The sequence below is a fragment of the Etheostoma spectabile genome, chromosome 21 (genome assembly GCF_008692095.1).
Source record: "Etheostoma spectabile isolate EspeVRDwgs_2016 chromosome 21, UIUC_Espe_1.0, whole genome shotgun sequence".
Lineage (NCBI taxonomy): Eukaryota > Metazoa > Chordata > Actinopteri > Perciformes > Percidae > Etheostoma > Etheostoma spectabile.
This window is the reverse complement of record NC_045753.1, coordinates 22,357,926-22,380,760: the sequence shown is the minus strand read 5'-3', so window position 1 is coordinate 22,380,760 and position 22,835 is coordinate 22,357,926. Positions and strand designations below refer to the sequence as shown.

The window sequence follows — 22,835 nt, the reverse complement described above, 5'->3', positions numbered from 1 at the left end:
CTGCTGATCACTTTGTCTCAAGCTTGTCTTCTTTTCTTTATCAGTCTTCTCCAACTTACTCAGCGCAGGTTTTTTTACCTAACTTGATTTTTCTCAGCCTAGGAGTCCTAAATCTCCTTCTCAACCCTGTCATTGATCCCAGCTCTCCTGCTTTTTAAGTGTATCATCTTTAATGTCACCTCCCTCTCTTTTTTTCCCACTAGCTTGGATTCTTCAAGCGTGCCATCTACTATCGGATAATGCCAAAGCACCAGGGGGTGAGAATTCGCAAGGCTGAGCGGTATCAGTTCAATCTGGGATTTCAGCCTGAGGAGCCACAGAAAAAGTATTGGATCACCAACTGGACAGAGATGCAGCATTACTACTACTGAGGCCCTTGCTTTGGCCCCTGAACCACTAACTGTCACACTGGTTTGACACAGGCCAAACAAAGAACTTTGGGCTCGGTTGAGCCACATGCATGGACCAATTGTGGATATTGCATTCCATTGTTTTTTTTACTTCATGTAGATTTCAAATTTTTAAGTGCAATAGACCGAACCATTTGTTTCCAAGATTGTAATTTGTTAAGTATTTTTGATGAATGCAGTGTTGGAACATGAGTTGCATTCAAGAGTAAATTGTTTTGATTACGAAATTTGCATGCATTGTTTTTTGTTTTTTGTTTTTTTTAAATCCTCCAAGCAAAGTTGGCTGGTCAGTAATCATCTTTATTTCCACCATGTCTGTGTTTTCTCCTGTAATAAGAAGAGTGAGTCTATTGATCTTTTCCGTGATTGTGTATTTCCTGTTCTGTCCCCAGCCATCACTTTGTGGTCAATGGTTGTAGACTATGTAAGTTTTAATCAGTTGAGATGGTTTTCAAACTGCACTTAGTATATGTTGACCAGCATCCACTCTGTTATGAGAGACTTATTGTGAATGTCCTTGTCAGTGTTTGGCAAGGTTTACGTAGACTTGCATCTCAAAACGTGACCTCCAAAAAGTGACAGAAAACCATTTCACTGGTTTCAGGGAATAAATACCCAGAGGTGTGGAGAAAAATAGCCACATATTGGTGAATAATACATTTTATAGCCCAGCTGGACATGTTTTAATTAAATTTCAGGGCAAGAGTAATTCAAGCACCCCTGCAACAAGATGAAAAGCAATAGCTTGTGGTCTGTATGTAGAGTTAGCCAACAAATGTTGATGAGATCACGTGAGCACAATTGATTATTATTTATTACACTGTCTTGTGTTATTGAAGTAAAGAACCTATTGTTTTTTTTTTTAAATATCACAAACAGAGTCATGACACTGGAGTAAATAATACATTATGTGATATATCTCTGGAGACTGTAAGCTCTAGCATAGATAGTTATAAATTGTACATAGTGACAAGGTAAAGTGAATTGACTTATTTGAAAGAGTGCTTATGTCATTGGTCTTTGTTGTTGCTCTGTCCCTAAGCTTTGTCGTTTTGTATGAGACAGTGTGCTGACAATTGGATTGTTTCCAAGCCATTGCGGCCCCCATTGAGGTCAACTTGCAGCACTGAAAACAGACTGGACCAGGAGAAGACAGTCACTGAACACAACTGGGACTGGGACTAAGTGTTGCATTACCACTCTATCATGTGTTACCTGAGAGCCCACAGGTTGTGACTGTGGCGGTAACAGAGGCTGCATTGACTCTGCGAGTAAAGAGAGAAGGGCTGAAACCGATGCACAAACTCTGTTCTCTGTCATGGTGGTGTTTTTTATTGTGTGGTTTCAATGTAATTAAATAGTTTTGAACAACTTTTGCATTAATTGCTACCGTAATTGTCTTTTCTATAATATCTTGATTAAACGCAGGCAGAATACATATCTAATGTATTTATTGTAGAAACGCATATTCAACAAAAGAAATCAAATATTCAGAAACGCAATCAATTACTTTACAAACATTCATGTAAAACATTCCATCTCTAAACATTCAAATATTGCAAAAACATTACCAAACTGTAATGTTCTTTTGTGTAGGCAAACAATAATTTGACTCAAGTTAATACAATAAAAATACAAGACTAGATAGGGAGGCAGACCAAAAAGAAGAGCAAATTTGATCAGATGTACTGTACAGTACAAAATATACTAATGTTCACATTGAGGTTGGTTCTTAGCCATCACTGATGACTAGTCCTTTTGCTTTAACTCCATCGTGGATAAAGACTTTTCAGGCTTTTTTGACCTCCTGTACTTGTAGGCCAACATGATGGTGGCCACCAAGAAGACCACACCAAGGACCAACAGGACCCACTGGCCAGCTATGGCAGATGCACCTTCCACACTCATACCCAGGAAGTCAACATTACTAGACTTAGGTTCACCTGCAAGACACATACATAAAATAAAACATAACACGTAAGTACTGTGCCGGACTTTTCACAAAGTTGCTCATTCACGTTTAGCTCCATAGTGTCCACAAGGATGTGCTGTGTCATTTACGGGCTAGTGCTACACACACCCATATGTGTCAGCAAAAGGGAAGGACAGTAAGTATGAGTAAAAGCAGGTCCAGTGTCTGTGCAGAGATCTCTAAGTAAAATGTAATACTTTTATGTTATTATTTTTGGGGCTTTTATGGCCTTCATTGGATAGGACAGTTGAAGACAGGAAAGTGGGAAAAAAGATGGGGATGACGTGCAGCAGAGGGCCTCAGGTTGGAATCAAACCATGGGTGGTGGGGCAAGGACAGAGCCCCAGTACATGGGGTCAGCTACCAGGGTGCATCTGTATGCCTTTTAAAAGTGTCATAGTATAATGTGTCAAAAAGAGTCATAAAAAAGTAAGGTTATACTATGTCGGGATAAGTCATGTATCGACATAAATACATGAAAAGTCATGGTACAGTATGTTGAAAAAGTCAAAACAATTCATAGTATAGCATGTTAAAAAAGTCAAAAAAATCATAGTGAAAAAAGTCAAAAAAGAAGTCATAGTGTGGTATGTTGAAAAAAATCATAGTACAATAGGTCAAAACAATTGATAAAAAGTCATGGTATTGTATTTGAAAAAAGTGATAGTAGAAGTATAGTACGTCGATTGATGAATAAGCCAAAGTATAGTATGATAAAAAAGCAATAGAATTGTATGTCAAGAAAGCAATAGTATGTCGAAAAAAGTGATAAACTAGCCACAGTATAGTATGGCAAAAAAAGTTCGAAAAAAAGTATGTTGAAAAAAGCCATAGTACAGTATGTAAAAAAAAAGGGAAAAAACATAGTATAGTTTGTCAATAGTCGTAAAAAGTGAAAAAAGCCATACTATAGAATGGGACTTTTAGGTTGTTTTTTTTCAACATACTATAATATATATTTTTTTCCTTTTTTTCAACATACTATACTGTGGCTTTTTTAATCACTTTTTTTGACATAATAAACGTTTTTATTCACTTTTTTTCATGAAAAAAAGAAAGTGAACATAGTATAGTATGTCGAAAACGGCCATAGTATTGAATGTCGAAAAAAGTGATAAAATAGCCATATTATATTATGTCAAAAAAGTGATAAAATAGCCATATTATATTATGTCAAAAAAGTGATAAAATAGCCATAGCATAGTTTGGCCAACAAAAGTGATTACATAGTGTATAGTATGTTGAAAAAAGCCTTTGTATAGCATGTCAAAAAAAGTGATAAAATGGCCATAGTATAGTTTGTCGAAAAAAGCCATAGTATAGTATGTTACCAAAAGTGATTAAAGAGTCATAGAATAGTTTGTTGAAAAAAGCAAAGGTATAATGTATCAACAAAAGTGATTAAAAAAACATGATCCACACTGACCTACTGCCACCTAAGAGTATGTGGTAGTAGTTAGTATTGTATGTAAAAAAAATGTGATAAAAAAGCCATAGTATAGTATGTTGAAAAAATGAGAAAAAAGCCATAGTACAGTATGTCAAAAAAGAGCACAAAATTGTATTGTATATTGTAAAAGACATAAAAAAGCCATAGTATAGTATGTTGCAAAAGTGATTAAAAAAGGCCATAGTATATTATGTCAAAAAAAGCTATAGAATTGTATGTTGAAAAAATTAGACAAAAGACATAGTATATGTCGAAAAAGGCTATAGTATTGTATGTCGAAAAAATTCATAAAAAAGCCACAGCATAGTATGTTGAAAATTAAAAAAAACAACATAATATATTATGTCGAAAAAAAGAAGTACTGTAGCATAGTATGTCGAAAAAGTGAAAAAGTCATAGTAAAGTTTGTCCAAAAAAAGTATGTCAAAAAAGTATTGTATGGTGAAAAAATGTGATTAAAAAAAGCCATAGGATAGTATGTCAAAAAATTTGAAAAAAGCCATATTATAGTATGTAAAAAAAAGCTATAGTATTGTGTGTTGAAAAAATTAGACAAAAGACATAGTATAATATGTTGAAAAAGGCTATAGTATAGCATGTCGAAAAAAGTGATACAATAGCCTTAGTATAGCATGTCGAAAAAAGTAATAAAATAGCCATAGTATAGTTTGGCGAAAAAAGCCATAGTATAGCATGTTACCAAAAGTGATTAAAAAGTCATAGAATAGTTTGTCAAAAAAAGCAAAGGTATAATGTCTCAACAAAAGTGATTAAAAAAACACCATCCACACAAGAGTATGTCTTTTTCATCACTCTTTAAAATATAGTCATAGTATAGTATGTGGAAAAGAGTGATGACATAGCCATCACCATGGTATGTTGAAATAAATGACAAAGGTCATATTAAAGTATGTTGATAAAAGGAATAAAAAAAGTCATGGTATAGTATGTCAAAGTGAGAAAAACAGTGAGAAAAAAGCCCAAGTATAGTCTGTCGAAAAAGGGAAAATAGTGTGTTGAAAAAGGCCATAGTACTCTATGTTGAAAAAAAGTGATGAAAAAGACAAATACAGTATGTAAAAAAAAAATGAGTGAAAAGCCATAGTAAAGTATGTCGAAAAAGACCACAGTATTGCAAGTCAAAAAAGACACAAAGCCACAGTATAGCTGGATTAAAAATAGTGTAAAAGATTCATGGTTGACAATTTTGTAGATACTGGGACTTGAACCATCAAGCCTCCACTTTCCAACCCAGCTCCCTAAAGACTGAGCTGCTGCCACCTTAGATAGAAAGGCTTTATCATTCAATTCATAACTTGATAAAACAGCCATAGTATGTCAAAGTAAATGAAAAAAATCATAGCATAGTGTGTCAAAAAAAGTGAAAAGGACATAGTATTGTATCTTGAAAAAATGGGAAAAAAGCCATTGTTTAGAATGTTTAAATAAATAAACAAGTCATAGTATAGTGTGTCAAAAAAAGCTACAGAATTCAATGTTAAAAAAAATTAGACAAAAGACATAGTATAATATGTTGAAAAAGGCTATAATATTGTATGTTGAAAAAACTTGAAAAAAGCCATAATATAGTATGTCGAAAAAGGACACAGCATGGTATGTCGAAAAAGTGAAAAAGTCATAGTAAAGTTTGTCTAAAAAAGTGATTAAAAAAAGCCATAGTATAGTATGTCAAAAAATTTGAAAAAAGCCATAGTACAGTATGTCGAAAAAATATTGCATGTTGAAAAAATTAAACAAAAGACATAGTATAGTAGGTTGAAAAAGGCTATAGTATAGTGTTTCGGAAAAAGTGATAAAATAGCCATGGCATAGTTTGGCAAAAAAAAAGCCATAGTATAGTATGTCAACAAAAGTGATTAAAAAGCCACAGTATACTATGTCACTATGGCAAAGCCATATCATAAAATGTCAAAAAAGTGACAAAAAAACACGATCCACACTCTTGTCGATGTTGAATTGAACCATCAACCCTCCACTTTCCAACTCTACCCTGTAGCTATAGCATGGTGTATGTCCAAAAAGTGAAAAAAGTCATAGAATAGTTTCTCGAAAAAAAGCCATAGTATAATGTATCAAATAAAGTGATTAAAAAAACATGATCCACACTGACCTACTGCCACCTAAGAGTATGTCTTTTTCATCACTTTTTAAAATATAGTCATAGCATGGTATGTCGAAATAAGTGAAAAAGGTCATACTATAGTATGTTGATAAAAGGAATAAAAAAAGTCATGGCATAGTATGTCAAAAACAGTGATAAAAAAGACCAAGTATAGTATGTCAAAAAAGTGAAAATAGTGTGTTGAAAAAGGCCATGGTTCTGTACGTTGAAAACAGTGATAAAAAAGACATTGTATAGTATGCCGCAAAAAGTGATTAAAAAACAAGCCGTAGTATAGTGTGTCAAAAAGTCATTGTACAGTGTGTCAAAAAAAGCTATAGAATTGTATGTGAAAAAAATTAGACAAAAGACATAGTATAATATGTTGAAAAAGGTATTGTATGTAAAAAGAAATGATAAAAAAGCCACAGTATAGTATGTTGAAAAAATTTGAAAAAGGACATAGCATAGTATGTCGAAAAATTTGAAAAAAGCCATTGTATAGTATGTCAAAAAAAGCCATTGTATTGTATGTAAAAAAAGGGATAAAAAAGCCATTGTATAGAATGTCAAAATAAGTGAAAAAGTCATATTATAGTGTGTCAAAAAAAGCTATAGTATTGTATGTTGAAAAAATTTGACAAAAGACATAGTATATGTTGAAAAAGGCTATAGTATTGTATGTCAAAGAAAATGACAAAAAGCCACAGTATAGTATGTTGAAAAAATGAGAAAAAAGCCATAATATAGTATGTCGAAGAAGGACATGGTATAGTATGTCCAAATAAATGATAAAAAAGCCATAGTATAGTGTCAAAAACAGCCATAGTATTGTATGTCGAAAAAAGTGATAAAAAAGAAAAAAAAATTGAAAAAATGAAAGAATTGGACAAAAGACATAGTATAATATGTCAAAAAAGGCCATAGTATTGTATGTTGAAAACAATGATAAAAAAGCCATAGTATAGTATGTTGAAAAAAGTGATAAAATAGCCATATTACAGTATGTAAACAAAAGTGAAAAAAGTCATAGTATAGTTTGTTTAAAAAAGCCATACTATTGTAAGTCAAAAAACGTGATAAAAAAACATGACTCATACTCTCGTAGATACGGGAATTAACCATCAATCCTCCATTTCCCAACTCATTTCCCAATAGATTGAGCTACAACCACTTAAGACATTATAGCTTTTTTATCACTTTTTCAAAATAACTATACTATCACTTTTTTCATGAATTGGTGATAAAATAGTATAGCATGCCTAAAAAAAGCCATAGTATATTATGTCTAAAAAGAGCCATAGTGTAGTATGCCTAAAAAAGCCGTAGTATATTATGTCTAAAAAAAGCCATAGTATATTATGTCTAAAAAGAGCCATAGTATATTATGTCTAAAAAAGCCATAGTATAGTATGTCTAAAACAGCGACAAAAAAGCCATTGTTAGTATGTTACAAAAAATGATTGAAAAAGCCATATCAAAATTGGCTTTGAGATTGAATTTTTTTTTTTTTACATAAAACAATTAGGCTTGCCTAAATGCCTACTACATTTATCCATGTTTCTATGGAAGTTTCAAAGCATGTGGATGCATGAGTGTGTTGGACGTACTTTCCAAGACGTTAGGTTTCCAGTCGTACTCGGGCCACCCGCGAATATCGTTGTTCTTGTTGTTCTCCTTCTCCAGCCATTCAATGAGAGGTTGGAAATACTCCATGAGAGGCTGGGCACTCATTTTGGGCTGGCCAGTGATCATGGCCATAGCCTCGGGCCAGGGCTTACTGAAGCCCAGCTTCATCACGTCACTGCAGACAACACAGAGAGGGTCAGAGGGGAGGTCGAAGCAGACAAGGAGCAGCAGCAAGAGTGTGTTCTGCAATGCGTGCGTACGTGTGAGCGTGCATGCATGTACTAACCCCAACAGCTTCCCAGCTTCTTTAGATTTGTAGATGTCACAGGTATGTAAAGGCCCAACATGCTTGGCAGCATCACACAGAGCCTTGTGGAACTGAAACTGGATGATGAAGCTGACGAAGTACCTGGATAAAGACCATTAAACTCATGTCATGACTTTGATTTTATGCCAGAAGGAAAGAGCAAAACTCTTGAGTCTGTATAATGATTTCTTTATTTTGTGCCATGTGAGTAGCCCTGTTTATCTTATCTTTCCATAGTTCATTGGAGTATATTAAACAGTGTATTGTATAAGCTGTTATCAATCTATTTGTGGCTCAATTATCAGGTGCCATATTTGTTGTTTTGATTAACGAATTTTTACCTCACATAAGGCACGTTAGCAGGGATGTGGAACTTTGCACCCGGGTCAAAGTCATCCTCAGTACGGCTTACAGGTGGGCACAGTCCTTGGTACTTCATTCTGCAATTGTAAAATTGTAAATCATTTACAAATGAATTACTTTATTACGGAATCACTCTACCACTTACTCATAAACTTTCCTTTATTTAATTATTAAATGTTTCTACATGATAACACCTGCACTATGTAATTGTAAAAAACACTGGTGAACATTACCTGAGGTTCCACCACTCTTTATTGTACTCAGTTGATGGGATGCGCCCGTCAAATACCTTCCATCTCCACTGATCCATCAGGTAGCCAAACGGTAGGAAGGCGATTTTGTCAAGCGCCATGCTCATCAGGAAGTTGATATCGCTCTCTAGAGGAGGGGACAGAAACCCATCATGAGCTGTGTTTATAACATCACATGCTTTTAAAGAACTGTACAGTACTCGTGGTCACCATGGTTTGTTTCAACTTTGTCCAGGAGGCCGATGCTCTGCAGATGTTTGGGCGTGGACACAGACAGGGCCAGCACATCGCCGATGGCCTCATGGAAGCCGGGGTTGGCTCCATCGCGGAAGGACACGGGCTGGTCTTTGTACTGCAGGAAGTATTGGATGTGGCCCATCTCATGGTGCACCGTGATCAGGTCATCCATTGTCACAACAGTGCACTGTTTGATCCTGTTGACACAAACAGGTCCATGATTACAGCACGGAACCTAAAAGTATCACATCTTGTTGGCTTCCGTGCACGTCTTATACACCACTATTTTAAAGTTTGGAATCACCTGGTATATTGATGTTTTTCTTCTTTCAACAATGGCTATTTTAACAAAGATAAAACAGTACAATTCAGATGCCTTCAGCTTCCATTTAAATGACAATAATATATCTATTTAGCTGAAAATAAAACGATTGACCTGAAGTCTTTTCGGTTATAGAAGTCCCACGCAGAGGCGTGGCACACCACCTGGCGTCCACCAGACGGCTTCTCCAGCATCGATTTGTCCCAGAACTCTTTCGGCATTGGCAGCAGACCCAGAGAGGTGAAAAATTTGTCTGATTCTTGGAACATTCTGATGGCGTTCCAGCCCTGAACGGGACAAGAAGAGTACCAGTGAAGATGTGGGTGTAATTGTGCAAAGGGATAACTACTGTTGTCATTCAGTGTGATTAAAATCTTCTGTATTTATCCTCATTCCGCTAGAGCCTCCAATCTGACCTGTATCCAAGTCTCATCGTCACAGAAACAAAGATCCTTAACTTCTAAAGTGGTGGAAGAAGTGTGTGTGTGTGTGTGTGTGTGTGTGTGTGTGTGTGTGTGTGTGTGTGTGCGTGTGAGCATGTGTGTGTGTGAGCGTGTACGTGAGCTTGTGTCTTTGTGTAAACAAATCTTTCCTTTGTGTGCAGTGGTGATCATTGTGCAACTTGCTTATGTGTTCATTCACCTGTGACACCATAGCAGGAGTGGCGTCAACCTGCGTGGCATCTGGGTAGGGCATGGCCAAATCCATTATGCCAGACCACGTCTGGGCCCACATGTTGCCTGAAAGGACAGAAGACATTCGTATATTCTTTTTCCTAAGTTATGTGGCAAGTCATCCTCTGCTCTGCAGGTGTTAAACCAAGTGGGATTTATGGCTGTGAGTCAGTCCTATCCTGAACCATGTGGACCTGTCACACACAATCTCATGCTTGATGCCTCTGAAAGCAAACTAAATCCTGAGTTAATCCAAATTCATCTACCAGCCAATGACAGAATATGAATGGGGTATGCTTCCACACAAAAGAAGAGTTTGGGCTTAGGTGTTTGAATCCTTTAAATTCCAAACTGAACTACTGACTGAAGTGTGGTTTTGGCTTGCTGTGACCTCAACTCCTGAAAGCCTGGTGTGTTCAAAATAAAAGGTAAAGTAGCTCTGAACATTGTCTTATAAAAAACAGTTCCAAAACTTTCTTCTTGTTATTTACCCAGCAAATGAGCAGGAATGGGTCCCTTCAGGTTGATGTACTTTGAACCATACTTTTTGTACAGAGCCCTGCGGACATAGGCGTGCACATTCTGATAGAGGGGCTCCAGCTCCTTCCACAGAGCCTCCAGGTCTTCCTCAAAGGTAGGGGTTTCATACAGGGAACGCCAGAAAGCCCCATTGTCAGAGTGTCCTATAGATAGTACCAGGGATACAAATATGAATCAGTAAGGTGTATTTTCTAACTCTGTAATGTAGGCAATGCACACATTTGAAGCTGCTTCTGAAGCAAAAAATATCCTAAATGGTGAGATTAGGTGAAGCCATCAAAGTCGTTTATGTCTGTAGGGTCAATATGAAGTCACCGTGATCAGCCAGTTAGCTGATCTCAGAACAAAGACTGGAAACAGGGGACAATAGCTAGCATTTATCTGTCCAAAGGTAATTAAATCTGTCTACTAGCATGAAGGGGTTATGTGCCAAACTACACTAGGATGGGACCATGTCAAAGCACACAGCAGAGACTCCAGGAAGATACTGGTCCATCAAAGTAATTACAAATTAAAATAAATGTGTGTAAAATACTGTTTTTATACTGATTAAACAAGCAAGATATAACTTGCTATAGAGGTGCTGGTAGGCGGCGGTGGACAGCCCACACTGTAAAAAAAACTTAAACTGCTCTCTTCTGTTCTCTGGGGTTCACATTCTTGTATTTTTCAAGCAAAAGAGATCAGGGAGAATTTCAAGGAGGATGTGAAACTAGTCGTTAAAGTCATACCATTGAGTTTGGCAGCTGTGTTGGCCAGTTCAACGTATCTCTTGTAATCCTGGCGAAGCACTTTGCCAGCAGCATCTCTCCATCCTTTCCAAGCAAACAACAGTTCGTCATAGTCCCTGGACTCTGCCATGATCTTCTGGAGATCTGAAACACAGTGCATTCTCTGAACACCAACACTAGTCTTTATTACACTAACTTTACCTACCACATACTGCAATATGCAGCAAAGCATTCATGTGTTTTTAGAGGTTTCATTTTTTTCTTGTAAAATACTTAAGGTGATCAACATTGCACCTATAACAGTCATTACATTAGTTCCCATCTTTATAGTTATTACTGTTTGCACATGTGCTACATTTGCCTCATTAATAGATACATTTTTATATTATTCATGATTTTCTTTGAGTATTTATAGAATGATTGGCATATATAGTATTTCATAGTCTTACCTGGATCCAGTGGATGGCACGTCCCATTATCTCTGCACACTTCAGCCACACTGTACTTGGTCTCCATGTTGGATAGGAGTGTGTTGTACTGAAAAGGTAAAGGCATCGATCAAACATTAGACTCCACTGAAACATCTGCAATTACATGTGGTACATTTAGTAAATACACATGCCAGTTTTCTAAAGGGTGCTCAGGTGGAGGAAAGAGGATGAGGGCAAAAACTTACTCTTAAAATGAATTAGAGAATCACTGAACAATGTGTTTAGTTTACATTTTAACAATGGCAACAGTTACTACTTGTTTTTGAGTGCTTGAGTTCGCTTGTACTTGTTTGGCATACAATTTTTATTCATTTGTGCGAATCTCATGGAGCTCTGTGTCTGGTCCAAAAAGAGCTTTCCCCTTCACTAAAACGCCACAGTTTGCAGAAGGCATGACATACAAGTGCATGGTGGCTGGCTCTTGCTAAATTTCACGAAATTTAAGTAGGATAACAGGTTAAAAAAAATATTTGTAATTTTTTATAAATGTGGCCTTTCCACCACAATCACACATTGGAGTGATATGTCAATAGGGTTGCTGCTAAGAAATAAAAGAATGTTTTAAGGTAAGTCACTGTGTGTTAATTGGCTGTTTCATGAGCAGTGCAAAGGTTTGTCAGGCTGTATGATCAAATTGGCATGCTAATAATAAGTAAAAGGCCTCAAATTGTTGACTTGGGGTTTTCTTAATTTACTTGTGTTTTGTCTATTGGCATGTGTTTTCTGTGTTGAGCTCTGAGGACCACTGTATATGTCCAATGTCTGATGTATATTCGTGCAAAGAGCAGGATTTTCATGCATGCTAAGGTTACTCATGTGTAGGTTAATACTTTTAACTTGTGCTGCCTGCTAATGGTCTGGGACACACACCAGCTGTACGATCTTCCTTTATGTATTCTGGCTCAGCATCATTACTGCTACTAGATTTTGTTAACTAGGTGGAGCCGATGGATGCCTATCAGCATGGCCAAGTGCAACTTACATATTTGCCTTTAATAAGTATGAGCTATCATTGTGGTTTGTATTTTCTGCATCCCCGTTGCATGTGCATTGATGATTGTTTATGAGAAACACGTCTCGGTTTTCTTTTTATTGTAGAGAAAGACTTTTCCTCCAAACCTCTTCCAGTTGTGCCTTGGTGAGCGCAGCCCTTTCAATGTCGCTGAGTTTTTTGATGATGCGTTTGACCGAGCCGTCCTGGAAGTCAGTGGTATCGTACTCACGGGCCTTCTCTCCATACTTCAGGGTGTGGGCTGACATCTCCAGGTTCTTCTCAAGCTAGAGAGGAATAATGAATACTCATGAATAATCTATTTATAGTATGTGTTAGTGGAGGGTGGAGCAGGGTGATTGGCTAGATGGAAAGGTACATGGGTAATTAGAGAGCCTATATGGATATGTATACATGCATGCATGGGTTGATTAGTGACTCACTCAATTATTGATTCATTAATTGACACGTTTTATTAAGCAATGATTTTATTGATTACCCAACTTGCACAAAATTAACACAAGATGCAACAGTCCTTCACGTTTGATTGGTGATAGATGATGCTTGGACAATGTTAAGGTGACCTCAGTGGAGTCGGTCTGTCAGAGGGTCTCACCATCGCCTGCTTGTTGGCTTCGTTGATGTCGGTGTTGTACTTCCAGGAGGCCTCGGTGTAGGCGTTCCACACCACCTCAGCGGTGCTGTTGTACTCTTCCAGAAAATTCTTTGCATCAAGCTCATCTGTGTTCTTGTCTGAGTAAACAAGAATAAGGACAAGTCAGCTGAAATACCATACATTAAGATCTACTCAATCCAGTCTGAAAAATAATGTCATATTTTAGTTAAATTACGATGTGGTGATTATCCTCATCACAGTTTTTTATTTTTAGGCGTTTGCTTCCAAAGGATAAGAAAACTTCACCTTTCTGTTTGTGTGCATGCATGCAGAGAAGATCTTGGAACAGACTCCTAAACATTTTACCAAGGCTAAATAAATCGTTCACACCCCTGCACTGCATTAAATCCATCATGCACAGCCTCCACTTCTTTGACACATTTTAGAGAAATAATTATGACTGCTTTACTTTCTTACATTACTTATTTAGACTAGTTCTTATGTTGGATTATTTCCTTCCAAATAAAGTATTATTTATCTTCTGTTTTTATGCCATTTGTTTACTATTCCTCTTACCAATATCCTCAGGGTAACCCTCAGGGATTGGTGGGACCCAGTTAAAGTCAGGCCATCCCAATGTCTCATTCACATTTTGCTTCTCCAGCCACTTAATAATGGGGTCAAAGTATTTCATCAGAGAGCTGGCATCCAACTTATTGGTCCCTATAGCCTCCTGGAGCACATCAGGCCAAGGTTGAGAAGAGCCAGCCTGGAGAATTTTCCTGGAGAGTATAAAATGAAATTGTATTACACCTTCACCGCTTCCCGAAGCCCATTATTCATGTACTGTGTAATAAACAATGGTGACCCAATCACATCACATACTTTAAAATGGCCCCTGCTTCTTTGGAGCGGTAGATGTCACATGTGTGCAAGGGACCCGTGTGTTTGGCTGCCGCGCACAGTTTTTCGTGAAGCTGGAACTGCAGGATGAAGCTAACAAAATACCTGCAGGGAGAGAATTGCATGTTACTACCTTTCAAAATATTCAACAAGATTTAATTAAAAGTCAAAAAGGACTACATTTTGGTAAAGACCATCACAAATCTGTTATGCTTCAATACACTTACGAGAATAGTTCAAAACTAAAAATGACCCCTAAGTGTAGATGATAAGAATGTTGTGAGTGTGTGTTTCAGCAACCACTACAAAACATGTGTTGGCTTGTTTAAGTAAGTGTTGACTGGCAGTTCCCACATTGTTAAAGAAACCAGCTGGGGTCAGAGGCTTTTCTTTTAGAAGCTTCCTGCTATTGTAGGGTTATTGTATCGTTTAAACCCACACTCAAGTGCCAGTAATTGCATCCAGACTACAACACACAATACTTTAATTCCCAGATCACCAGCCCTTCTTGCATGTTCATTAAATGTACCTTTTTCACATATTTCCCTAGTGCCCTAAGCTGTTAGTACAGGCATGTACACAAACACAGGCCATTTTAGGCACATTCTGGAATTGAAATCTTTAAGCCTGAAGGAGTGCAGCTAATCAGAATTCTACCTGATGTATGGCGTGTTTCCCGGGATGTGGTATTTTGCACCAGGATCAAAGTGATCCTCTGTACGCTTGGTGGGTGGACAGATGCCTTGATATTTTGTCCTATGAAATGAAATAAGACAATTAGACATAGAAAATGTTGACATATGCTGGATACATCACTAAGACATTAGTAACTTATTTGTTAAGTGTCAGCTGTGAATGTGACACCCCCCCCACACACACACACACTATCAGTCATTGACTGACAAGGAAAAGGAAATCTATGCGGCAATGTGAAAGAGGCCGCTGGTAGTGATGAACCTACAGAGAAAGATCCTCTGACAGAAAAATTTAGTGACTAGCTGGTGAACATAGTGAAGCGTTTAGCAGCTACAGAGACAGGTATCAGGAAAAGGAGGAGACCAAAAACAGAGCTAAAAGACAGTGAAAATTGGTCTTTCATTCATCTGGTAGACTCAAACATGACAAAATAAATGATAATAATCAGCAGGTTTAGGTTTAAGTCATTTTCTCAACTCATGTCTAAAAAGTCAAACAACACAATTGCTAGCAGGATAGCTTTATTTAGCATAAAGACTGAAACAATGGGAAACAGATGGCAGTAGCTTCATATTAAGCTAACAGATGAGGAGATTGATACCACTCTCCTCAGCAAGAAAGTAAATAATTACACTTCCCAAAATTCTAACTTTCCTTCAATGTGACATATCTTGTAAGTATAGCCTGTGCATAAAAGCCTACCGGAGGTGCCACCAGTCAGCATTGTAGCGCTCTGGAGGTGTGTTTCCATTGAACACACCCCATCTCCATTGGTCAATGAGGTAGCCAAAGGGAAGGAAGGCTATCTTCTCCAGAGCCATCTTTAACAGGTAGTTGGTATCAGTTTCTGGAGAAACACAATGCAGAAACACAATTTTGACAATTGGCACATGTGCACTATGGGATGGTATTTCAGTGGCTTGGATTTATTTCTGTCTTAGTTTCTTTACCAGGGTCAGAGGTCACAGTTTCCAGCAGATTAATGGTTTGCAGATGTTTGGGGGTGGAAACAGAAAGAGACAAAACATCCCCAATAGCCTCGTGAAAACCGGGGTTAGCTCCACGACGGAACCCCACAGGCTGGTCCTTGTACTGCAGGTAATACTGGACGTGCCCCATCTCATGGTGTACAGTAAAGAGCTGCTCCATGGTCACTGTGGTGCATTGTTTGATCCTAAAGAAGATGAAATTACTTTTATTTATCATGTTTTATCAACAAGATGAGCTGGTAAGTTGGCAATGAGTGAAATGTAACTATATTTCATTAAATAGCTCGCAGTTTTACCTGAAGTCTTTGCGATTGTAGAAGTCCCAGGCAGACGCATGGCACACCACCTCTCGACCATCAGGCTTCACCAGCATGGATCCATCCCAGAACTCCTCAGGCATCTTCTCTAATTCCAAAGACGTGAAGAACTCCTCGGCCACACGAAACATGTGCGTGGCATTATAGCCCTGAGGAGAAGTCCAAATTCAGCTCAATGCTATCTGACAAAACTATAATCACATTTTTTACTACAATCCATCCTAGTGGCACAAAATCATTCCCCCATACTTACTTGTCTGACCATTTCTTCAGTCACATCCAAGTTTGGTTTGTCAGGAAATGGGATCATCATACCATAAATATTGTTCCAAGTTTGGGCCCACATATTCCCTGAGGGTGAGGAAGAAAACCCACTTAAACAATATGGGCTTTGTAATGGAATACTCCGCTCATTCACAGTAATGTGATAAGTACACAAAATAATTTACCATGATGATGGTATGTGTGATTAAATCTTTGATGATATTCCAGGCTTTTATTAGGAAATGATTGCTTATGCTAGATACTGGATTAAAGGGTTTTGTTGTTTGTGTTTTGTTTTTGTTTTGTTTTTTTTGGGGGGGGGGGGCAGTTGTATGATACTATTTTTATCAAAGATAACTTATATGAGATTGATGTGAGATTTGCAGGTAACAATGGAGAAAAGAAAGAAATAGTACAGTCTTCAGATAGATAAGTTCAAACCTAATTAACTGCAAAGATCCCCCCCCCCCCCCCTCGCTTTTTTAAAACTTACCTCCCCCCAAATAATATTCATACAGTACCTTATTATTAAATTTCTCCTGTAGCACAAAATCATTGCTCTTGTCAGCAGACAGTGTACAGTTTTTAACAACATGTGACAGTTGTACCTAGCAGATGTGCAGGGATGGGTCCTTTAAGGTTGATGTACTTGGGACCGTACTGGTTGTAGAGCTGACGACGCACAAAGGCGTGCAGGTTCTGGTAGAGGGGTTCAATGGTCCTGTATAGTTCTTCTATATCCTGCTCAAAGGTCTTAGACTCATACCAAGAGCGCCAGTCAGCTCCAGTATCCGCAAACCCTAAACAGGACAAAATGAAAATGTCTCTATTTTTCATTCTCTTTCTCGTCCTGTATTACAACTCCTTTACTCTCCATGTTCTATTGTTACGTCATTCTGATTCAATTATTTACTTATTTGTAGCAATATGGACCTTGTGCTCTCAATGTCAAAGGGGAAGGGGGAGTTCTTACCGTCAGCAACAGAGGCTTTGTTGCTGAGCTCCACAAACCTGGGGTAGTACTGCCTGAGTGGTACACCTGATTCATTGTGCCAGGCCTCCCACGCATACAGCAGCCTCTTGTAGCTCCTGGAGGTTGCCATGATATTTGTGAGCTCTGCAAAAACAATAATAAATCCCACTCTCAGTTATAAGAAAAGCCTGTTAAATAAAGAGAGGATCAACTGGTGCACACACAGAAAAATATAACTCAAAAGCTGCAAGTTTTTCCTAAAACAATCAAGATTTTCTTTTTTTTTTAAACATTTAAGATGTATTGGTGTTTAGATGACTTCATGTTCTCTTCGCAGGAAAAGGACAGAACAGAGGCATAATTCAAAAGATTATCTTTGAGTTATGACAACTGCATGATAGTCTGAGCGTCACGTAAAACAACATTTATCTTCAAAATGCCAGAAGGAGGAAACAAAGGTAAAGAGAATGAGAAAGTTGAAGACAACTAAGGAAGGTTGGGTTAGTGGAAAAAGTAATTGTTGACAGTCTGTTTTTTGTTATTATAATAACAGCAAGTGATTTGTACCACGAACTTTGAATAACCCTGTTCCAACTTTTTATTTTTTCCAAGACTAAGAAACCATGTAATCATTTTGGGGACTGTACATTCCAACAGTAAATTAGCTAATTCATTTTTATGAATAATAATTTAAGTAGAAATAATTGTTTTTGTAATAGTGTGTGTTTTGGCAAGCATGTCTTACGTATACTTTTGGCAGTTGTTGCTGAAAAAACACAAAAGCCATTGTTCACTAAACATCCCGGCAGCGTTAAAAGTTAAAAGCTTTCATAGCTTTTTAACTCAACATCCGGGCACATCCACAACGTTTCCTTTGGAGACCTCTCTGAAGTCATTGTGCCCATCCTGTTACTTTTCCAAGAGCAGATAAGATCTCAACCACTTACAACTGTTTTTCTTTCTAGACTCCCGATCCACATTGTTTTGCTTCATAATGCTCAGCATTGCACTGGTCCTTCTACTTTCAAATAACTCCAAAAGTATTTGTATTATATAAGTAAGGCCTCAAATTGATCCGTTATCTGATATTCACTAACCAGGTTCCAGGCTCCAGCTTACATTCGGCGCTGGTTCCACCTTGGCTGTTGAATAAATATTGTCCATGGTGCTGAGAATTGTGTTATACTGGAAGCAAGAAAAGAGATTTGAAGTCAGTCTCTCTTGTTAAAGAGGTCAGAACTAATACAGTGACAGGACACATCTTCCACAACTCATTATCCATTATGAAATGTGAAATGGTCGATAAAATATATAAATATAAAAAAGAAAAGATGTGAAACACAAACAGACCTCCTCTCTTTCTTTCTGGGGCAGGTTGGCAACTCCCAGTAACTGGATCTTTTCCATCAGTATCTTATCTGAAGGGTCAAGGAGAGAGTTGAGAAGCTCCGGAGAGAAGACCTGCTTGGCCTTTAATCCCCACGCTGAGGAGAAGGCCTGCTCTTCAAGGGATGCCTTTACCTAAAGACAACAGGAAATGTAAAGGCATGCCAAGGCTAAATGACTATGTAGCATGAGTTATTCAGCTTCTTAATGTCTTAAAAGTTTTTATAACCAAGTGAGGGCCACAGCATTATTTTCCTGTGTTATTATTTGTTGTTTTTCAACAGTATTGATGAGTGTGAGGAGCAGAAAGTGGGCAGCGATGAGTGTATGTCAGGGACATGGTGGACACTGCAGCTCAGTGTGGCCAAGAGGGAGGACATAATGGTGGACATTAGTGGACAGGGAACAAGACTGATTCTATTTTTTGAGGAAGCTCAAGTTATTTAATATACATCAGTTTGTCATTACACATGCATGCATGCACTGTTGGATGGATTGTCGTGTTAGTGGTATCTGATCAGTTTCACGAGTTAGACCTTTACTTCTCCTGTCTTACATTTGTTTCAAAACACACTTATGGTAGCAACAGGCACACATTGAACAAACAGTTGTACACACTTGGTAAATGAATTTTAGGAAAAGATCATGTTTTGTGTTAATAACCTGTAAGTATGTTTGTTACGCATCTTACGTTACAGGTTAAGTTGACTTTTGGTGTTGTCCGGGACACAAACAATGGTCTCCTGGGTGAACATCTTGTATCACTTTGATTATAAACGTATTTGTGATAAACTGGGAAACTGACATTTTCCTCTAAACGCTTTTGAGAATGCAGCTTAGATGTATAGAAACATATTTTTTTGGAGGTAGCGCTGGGTCATGTTGAAGTTTTGGTGATCTCATGACTTTTAATCTTAAAGCCATCATTGGGTAAAAATTTGAATTTGTCCAATAATGCGGTTTACCTGGAGCTGTATTCGAAATACACTGACCGTTCCCAAATATGTGAAACCTCTATCATTTTTTCACATTCACGCATGCTCGGACTGGCTATCAAAGCAAACCGAGAAGTTCAGATTACGACACACAGAGGGAGTGAGATTTCATTTTCTGCTCAGGAAGCCATTACTCCACTATATCTTTACATAACAACTCCTTTTTGCTGCTATACCAATGTTCTGAATATCAAGAACAGCCCCTTTATCAGTGACCAATATCCGCTAGCATGGATGCACACTCTTGTTATCCAACACCTATACCTACAACATGTCTCCACCTAAATCATGTGTTTCATGACAGCTGCATCAACACATCTTCCCTCTGGGGTCAACACAGTGCTTTGCCTTTCTATTAGAAGCAAGGACAGAGCACCAAAACAACCCTAGCTCAAGGATAATAATTTTGGAAAATGCATTTGTCAATGCTCAAGCACACAAGCTTTTCTTTATGGCACTGTGGAAGGTCATGGACACAGGCATTCTCGGTATTCTTTGACAGCGCTGGGAGAGTCAGTGGAGTCAAGGCTGCTGTGGAACATTGCATGGATAGTATGTGTCTGTCACATTGATTTGCTCCTATTCAAAATGATGAACTACAGCTGTGCTGTCACAGCACTGTGTGTCTATGTTGCGCCATTGACATTTTATTGTCCTAAGAAAAAACGTTTTTACTGTTACAACCCTACGTGTCGTGTAAGGAACACACCACCGTTTGTTGAAATAGGGCTTAAAACGGTCTCAATGCATGCATTGTTTTAGTACGGTGCAACACCGGCAGCCCCGCCGCTAGTTATCTTAGCGTAGTGGTGGCGCTGCCGGTGTTGCACTGGACTAAAACAATACATGCACCGAGACAAAAAAAAAAAAATGCATTGGCCCACCAATCTACAGCTAAGGGAGACAGTCATAAGCCCCATTTCAACCAATGGTGGTGTGTTCTTTTAAAGTTAGGACATCACACTGTAAATAGCTTGGACACACACGTTAAGGTAACCACCAAACAGTAACTTCCTTCCAGTAATGTTTAATTGAAGCCTTTCTTATCTGTCTCTTTTTCCCAGCCTTCTCTATAATTACAGGCTGCAGGAAGGGAACAATGGTGACAGTGAGTTGAAGTATTAACCCTGACCCTTGTGCTTTTCCTTTCAATCTCAGTCTTTTTCTTAATTATTTTATCCAGCCTGCCTGCACCCATCAATCCACCCAGATAATCATTCCCAAAGAAACACAATAAAGATACTGCAAGACTGAAATGCCTTTTTTTTCTGGTTTTCCTTCCCTCAAGGTTCTTTGTTGGTTTTACAAGCTGCATTGAGTGTTGCAATTTGTAAAGAGGTTACAGAAACTTATCATTAACAAATCTTCATACACATTTACCCTTTGAACACATAATCGGTACGTGTTCAAATGATAACTGGACGTCAATGCAACACAAGTTTAATTCCAAAATGAGTTGGAATTGTTGGATTGCGCTTTAAAGGTCTCATGGTAAAAAGTGAGATTTTTATGTGTTTGATTATAAAACAGGTCAAGTTCCTATATAAATGCTGTAAAAGTTTCAGCACGCTCAATCCCAGAGAAATCCACACAGGCCATATTCAGTGCTAAAGTGCAGTTAAAGTCATTCCCCAGCTGCAATGACAGTGCAGAGACTAATGATATTTTTTATTACATGGTAACTGCTTGACCCACCTCGACTCATGTTTTTTTGGTTTTCCATTATAAAAAACGTCCATATTACCTGCCAACAGGTACTTTTTTTATTGTCACCTTCATCGAGTTTCCAAGTGAGCTGAGGCAATAACAATGGGTGACGTGAAAACCTGCAGACTACCGATTGGTTGGATAGAATCGTCACTAATCACCGTGTCATCATTGCTAGCAACAGACAGGGCTGTTCTGGACAATACTGCCATTTTGAAATGGTTCAGCTTATTTTTTGCCAGCTTCATTTGAAACAAAATGTGTCTCCAGGCTGTGGCAACAGCCACATGCAGGGACTCAAAAACAACACACCTTCGACGGTCTGTGTGTATGTTGCGTTAGGTCAAGGCAGTTTCTTGTGGCGTTGCTATGACGACAGCCATGTTCGCCTCACGCATGCGGCGTTACTAAATCTGCAATGGAAAAAGGAGGACGGGTCACCACGGTCGAGCCGAGCTGGTACTAGCAGTGGGCAAGCGCCATAAGTGTGCAGATGCAGAACCCCGGAAACAAGAAAGAGACAGGCACTAAAATGGGGCATTTCAGACAGAGGGTGAATACAGGTATATTCAGACAAGATGGCACGAGAAAAATGTGTTTTTTGAACATTAAAAGCATGTAAACATTTTCTTGTAGAAACCCCAAATACAAGTATGATACTGAAAATGAGAATGATATGGGACCTTTAATCTTCCTTTCCTTAGACTATTGTTTTGCTTGGTTAACAACATGTTTCCAAAATGAATTTACAGTATTTCAAAATGAAACTCTTTACTTGAAGGTAGTTCTCAAACTTCACATTCAAGTCACAGGAAAAAGCTGGCAGTATGCAGCAAAATGAGCCTCAGGTTTGATGCTGACATTTGATGACAGTTGGTATTTTATTAAGGCGTTCAAAGGACATCAGCCATCGATATCCACTCTCAACGGGATTTATTCAGCTTGATTAGTAGCTTGTGAACCAATCCTCACACGGTTTGATCTTCCACACGTCTAATGTGAGCCTCATTTGCACCAAATCACCCTCACCTCTGAAACTGGCTGAGGAGGAAATGTGTGTGTGTGTGTGTGTGTATGTTATGTTATTAACTCTGCTACTTTAGTCTAATAATTTCAGTGTGATGTAATAGATTTACAGTGGGTCATAAGTGGAATGCCAACATTAGAACATTTCTCTGCCAGGCTGAACTGCCATGCTCTCCCCCGGCTGCCAGGTTAGATGGAGCTTAGCACGCTGATCCACTTTGAACTGTCCGTGCTCATACATTCAACTACAATCCCAGCTCATCTTTCACCTTACATCCCATACACATTCTGGAGAGCTGACCGTGTTGACACTGGTGTGGTGGGGGCTCACATCAATACACCTGTTCAATATGCGAGGAGACCAAAGCCTGAATAGTGCATTGAAATCTTGTAATAGCTGTCCAAGCACATGCTGAAAAAAAAAAAAAAAAATCCAGAGGCTTTACTGTCAGTGTGTCGGTTGGACAATTAGC

At 38.2% G+C, this 22,835-nt stretch overlaps 2 protein-coding genes across 3 annotated transcripts in view; one reads left to right on the top strand and one right to left on the bottom strand.

The window, feature by feature from the left end:
* Positions 1 to 1,781, top strand: part of itga3b (integrin, alpha 3b) — a 31,407-nt gene extending 29,626 nt beyond the window's left edge. For both annotated transcript variants that reach the window (XM_032502147.1, XM_032502148.1), the window contains exon 26: positions 204 to 1,781. The gene's annotated coding sequence lies outside the window, so the exon portion shown is untranslated. The remainder of the gene's footprint in view (positions 1 to 203) is intronic.
* Positions 1,478 to 22,835, bottom strand: part of ace (angiotensin I converting enzyme (peptidyl-dipeptidase A) 1) — a 22,760-nt gene continuing 1,402 nt past the window's right edge. The window contains exons 3-26 of the mRNA XM_032502146.1: positions 18,599 to 18,769; positions 18,346 to 18,433; positions 17,249 to 17,392; positions 16,884 to 17,075; positions 16,265 to 16,362; positions 15,991 to 16,160; positions 15,656 to 15,879; positions 15,408 to 15,552; positions 14,667 to 14,765; positions 13,992 to 14,114; positions 13,683 to 13,888; positions 13,107 to 13,243; positions 12,619 to 12,777; positions 11,458 to 11,545; positions 11,009 to 11,152; positions 10,229 to 10,420; positions 9,706 to 9,803; positions 9,178 to 9,350; positions 8,715 to 8,938; positions 8,487 to 8,631; positions 8,232 to 8,330; positions 7,870 to 7,992; positions 7,565 to 7,758; positions 1,478 to 2,353 (exon numbers count right to left, since the gene is read on the bottom strand). Of these exons, the coding sequence (XP_032358037.1) occupies positions 2,160 to 2,353; positions 7,565 to 7,758; positions 7,870 to 7,992; positions 8,232 to 8,330; positions 8,487 to 8,631; positions 8,715 to 8,938; positions 9,178 to 9,350; positions 9,706 to 9,803; positions 10,229 to 10,420; positions 11,009 to 11,152; positions 11,458 to 11,545; positions 12,619 to 12,777; positions 13,107 to 13,243; positions 13,683 to 13,888; positions 13,992 to 14,114; positions 14,667 to 14,765; positions 15,408 to 15,552; positions 15,656 to 15,879; positions 15,991 to 16,160; positions 16,265 to 16,362; positions 16,884 to 17,075; positions 17,249 to 17,392; positions 18,346 to 18,433; positions 18,599 to 18,769 (3,630 nt within the window). The 3' untranslated portion in view covers positions 1,478 to 2,159. The remainder of the gene's footprint in view (positions 2,354 to 7,564; positions 7,759 to 7,869; positions 7,993 to 8,231; positions 8,331 to 8,486; positions 8,632 to 8,714; positions 8,939 to 9,177; positions 9,351 to 9,705; positions 9,804 to 10,228; positions 10,421 to 11,008; positions 11,153 to 11,457; positions 11,546 to 12,618; positions 12,778 to 13,106; positions 13,244 to 13,682; positions 13,889 to 13,991; positions 14,115 to 14,666; positions 14,766 to 15,407; positions 15,553 to 15,655; positions 15,880 to 15,990; positions 16,161 to 16,264; positions 16,363 to 16,883; positions 17,076 to 17,248; positions 17,393 to 18,345; positions 18,434 to 18,598; positions 18,770 to 22,835) is intronic.